Source organism: Otolemur garnettii, unplaced genomic scaffold, assembly GCF_000181295.1.
Source record: "Otolemur garnettii isolate 467f Iridium unplaced genomic scaffold, OtoGar3 scaffold00019, whole genome shotgun sequence".
In the NCBI taxonomy this organism is placed as follows: Eukaryota; Metazoa; Chordata; class Mammalia; order Primates; family Galagidae; genus Otolemur; species Otolemur garnettii.
Window position 1 is genome coordinate 19,208,372 of NW_003852414.1, and position 3,432 is coordinate 19,211,803.

General features: G+C 51.5%; 1 protein-coding gene across 1 annotated transcript in view; it reads right to left on the reverse strand.

Annotated features, from left to right (window-relative positions):
* The window catches only part of CAMK1D (calcium/calmodulin dependent protein kinase ID), a 366,147-nt gene that overhangs the window by 8,866 nt on the left and 353,849 nt on the right, over window positions 1-3,432 (reverse strand). The window contains 1 exon segment of the mRNA XM_023511452.1: window positions 967-1,054. Within this exon segment, the coding sequence (XP_023367220.1) occupies window positions 967-1,054 (88 nt within the window).

A 3,432-nucleotide genomic window follows, 5' to 3' on the forward strand; every position in this document is an offset into this window, starting at 1 on the left:
CGAACCCGCCACCTTAGGTGTACGTGGCTGGCGCCTTAGCCGGCTGAGCTATAGGCGCCGAGCCTGCCCTTGACATTTTAAGGTAGTTTTTATTTTCCTATTGCTGGGTACTTTTGTCCTAAATAGCATAGTTTCCTTTGAATAAAGCAGGCCTGTGGAATTAATTTTGTTTCTTACAAAATTAATGTAAACAATGTCTCTCTCATTGTTAGATCTCAGGACCAAACAGCAGGCTCCTAATTACCTAGGCTGATTAGAACATAAGAGTTTGGATAATCCACAGATGATCATGAAACTTCTATGGTTTAAATCTGCCAATTATTTTCCTAAAAAATACTGATGAGTTCAACTCAGATTTCTTAGAGATTTCCTCCCTTTATATTACTTTCATAAAAGTCAACTATTCAAAGTTCTAGCAATGTGAAAATAAAAGGAATTATGTTTCTTTTTTCTTTCTTTTTTTTGAGACAGAGTCTTACTTTGCCACCCTGGGTAGAATGCCGTGGTGTCACAGCTCATGGGCTTAGGTGATTCTCTTGCCTTAGACTCCTGAGTAGCTGGGACTACACGCCTGCCACAATGCCCAGCTATTTTTTGTTGTTGTTGTTGTTGTTGCAGTTTGGCTGGGGCCGAGGTGGAACCCGCCACCCTTGGTATATGGGGCTGGCACCCTACTCACTGAGCCACAGGCACTGCCCAGGAATATGTCTCTTAAGAAATAGCAAATTAATGGCTGTTTTTGCGTCATAGAGGGGAAATGTGTAATCACTTGCTCTATCCTCTCACATGACTCTCTAAGTCCTCATTACTATTGGTTAAAATGATCAAAATCATTCAGCTGAGGTTCTGGGGAACATTGTTCAACTTGGGCCACAGCAACCTTCAGAAATAAGGAACACTCAAATAGCAGAAGGAGCCGAGTTTCACGGGAGTGGTGAGACCTGAAATTTCACATGGGACACTTACTCTCCATTTGCTTTTTGCGAAGTTCTTCCGGATCTGGGCGCTGACAGATTCGTGGATGTTCTTGTTGAGGGCTGTGTCCCCAGCGATCCTGAAACAGAGGCCAGGATGTTTTGAAAGGGTGTTTCCGGGGCTCTGACACTGGGTCCCAAGCCATCTCCCCAGGGAAGTCTTGTCCTCACCTCAGGGAAACTGAGGCTCGAAGGTGGGTGGGGCAGAGGGTGGCTGGCTCCTGCCCTGCCTCCAAACCCACACAGCCCACCACCACCACCCCAAAGTCTACCCCACCTCTATGCTCTGCGCCCTCCCCAGCATCCACCCATACTCTACCTGGCTCTTCTTTCCCCTTTCAAACAAATCCCTGCACCATGGGAATCCACAACACTTCTCACGCCCTCGCTCCTCCCACCAGCACTGACCTGCACACTTGCCCTCTGAGGGCTCCCCTTGTGCCTGACTGCTGTGCCCACCAGACACTTCCCCCAGCCTTGCTTCCCACCTGCCTCAGACCTGGCTGCCCTCCCATGACCTCTACAGCAAGGTCCCTGCTCCTTCTGGGACTCTCAGCTCCCTCCCAGGCTCCAGCTCAGCTGGCCACACCTGCTCTGTGCCTAACCTTTCTTCTGCAGCCTCTACCCTGCATTGTCTAGCAAGTTCTCAGAACTTTTACTCTACATCTCAGAACTTTCACTCTATAGCCCATTCACTCTGGGCTCTCGATTGCCCTGGGCAATATTTTCCTTAGTTCTTGCTTATTCTCCAGTCTTTTCTGCCGAGTAGGGCTGAACTCAGGGGTGCTCACGGGCCTGTGCATAGGATCCCCTGGACCTACTCTTTGCTCCCTCTGCTGTCTCCCTCTTGGGTCTCACATCCCCCTTTCCCCCACAATCACTAGGCCTGGAATGATCTGCAGGTCACTCACAGTTCTCTGTCCCCGCATGCACCCCTGCTAGACATCAGCTGCCTTTTGCCCTCCCCTGCCCCGCAACCACTGTGTTCTGCTATCAGCATTTTCTGGGCTTCAACCCCTCCAGCTTCCTCCAGCAGAAAACTGTTAAATTCTAGGTTAGTATATGATGCCTAAGATCAGATGGGCATCTATTGATGCCAAGGCCAGGGACCATCCTCCTGGTTGGGAGGTTACTGGCAAGAGAGGAAACCTCTCCTCTCCCAGACACAGACTGCCCTGGAGACAAAAGGGCACAGACACCACAGACCACCACTCCCAGCTGCCTGGGGAAGTAAAAGGAACACGCTCAGGGCTTATTTGGACAAGAAAGTGCCCCACCCAGACTCTCCTTCCCTGCAGAACCGCAAACATAGTTGACACACCAGACGTTAAGCCTGTGCCCGGCTGGCACGATCTGGTGCTCCCACCTCCAAGCAGCTTCCACCTAAATGCTCTCCTCTTTCTTCCCAGCAGGACTGGCAACGTAGCCAAGAGGATGCTCAGCAAGTCACCCAAATGAACCAGGTTTCCACGTCCAGCAAATGACCACTGTCCCCTATTCCCAGACACACATCGTGGAAACAGAAGTGGGATATCTGGATGGGCAAATGCATCTGAAGGAGCGTAAGGAGGTTTGGGAACTGGAGACCCTTTGATGAAGCTTTTTCTCCCTGAGAGCCATGGGGTGTTTCCTCTTGGACCATCATGAAAAACTACATCCAGCGTGTCAGTGGCTAGCTGTTTCTTGGAAAGGACAGGGCTGAAGTGGTGGGAAGTATGGAATTCCTTGGGCTGAGCACTGCCGCAGGCGGGGCCAGGCTCCAAAGCAAACAGGCCAGTGGGGGAGCAGGGGAACGCTGGCCTTGGCTTCCATCGGCCTGTCAGCAGAGGCCTGTTGCCTGGACTCTGCTGCCCCTGCCGCCTCTGTGGGTCCATGTGGTCCCAGACGTAAGGAAAATGCAAGGTTCAGGTATTTTAGGAATGTTTTACCCTTGCTTCCCACAGTCCCAGGCTATGCTACGTCTAGGTGAGTGTCTAGTGGGCAGAAGGAGGCCCAGAGGCTCCCCATTAGGCAGCCTTCCTGTGAGGGATGGTGCGGTCACCTTGGGCCCCAGCTGCGTAACGTGGGTCCTCAAATGGGCACTGGTGACCACAGCTGCTGCTGCTCACCATGAGCCAGGAGTTCACATAACAACGCAGGACGCCTGCACTGGCTTCAGTAATGTTCACCAGAGGCAGGGCATCTTAAAATTGGACAGGATCTTAGTGGTCACCGAGACCGTCCTAGGAATTAACCAACGCTTCTTTTTTTTCTTTTCTTTTTTTTTTTTTGAGAGAAAGCCTCAAGCTGTCCCCCTCGGTAGAGTGCTGTGGCATCACAGCTCACAGCAACCTCCAACTCCTGGGCTCAAGCGAGTCTCGTGCCTCCACCTCTCAAGTAGCTGGGACCACAGGTGCCCACCACAACGCCCGGCTATTTTTTGGTTGCAGCCATCATTGTTGTTTGGTGGGCCCGGGTT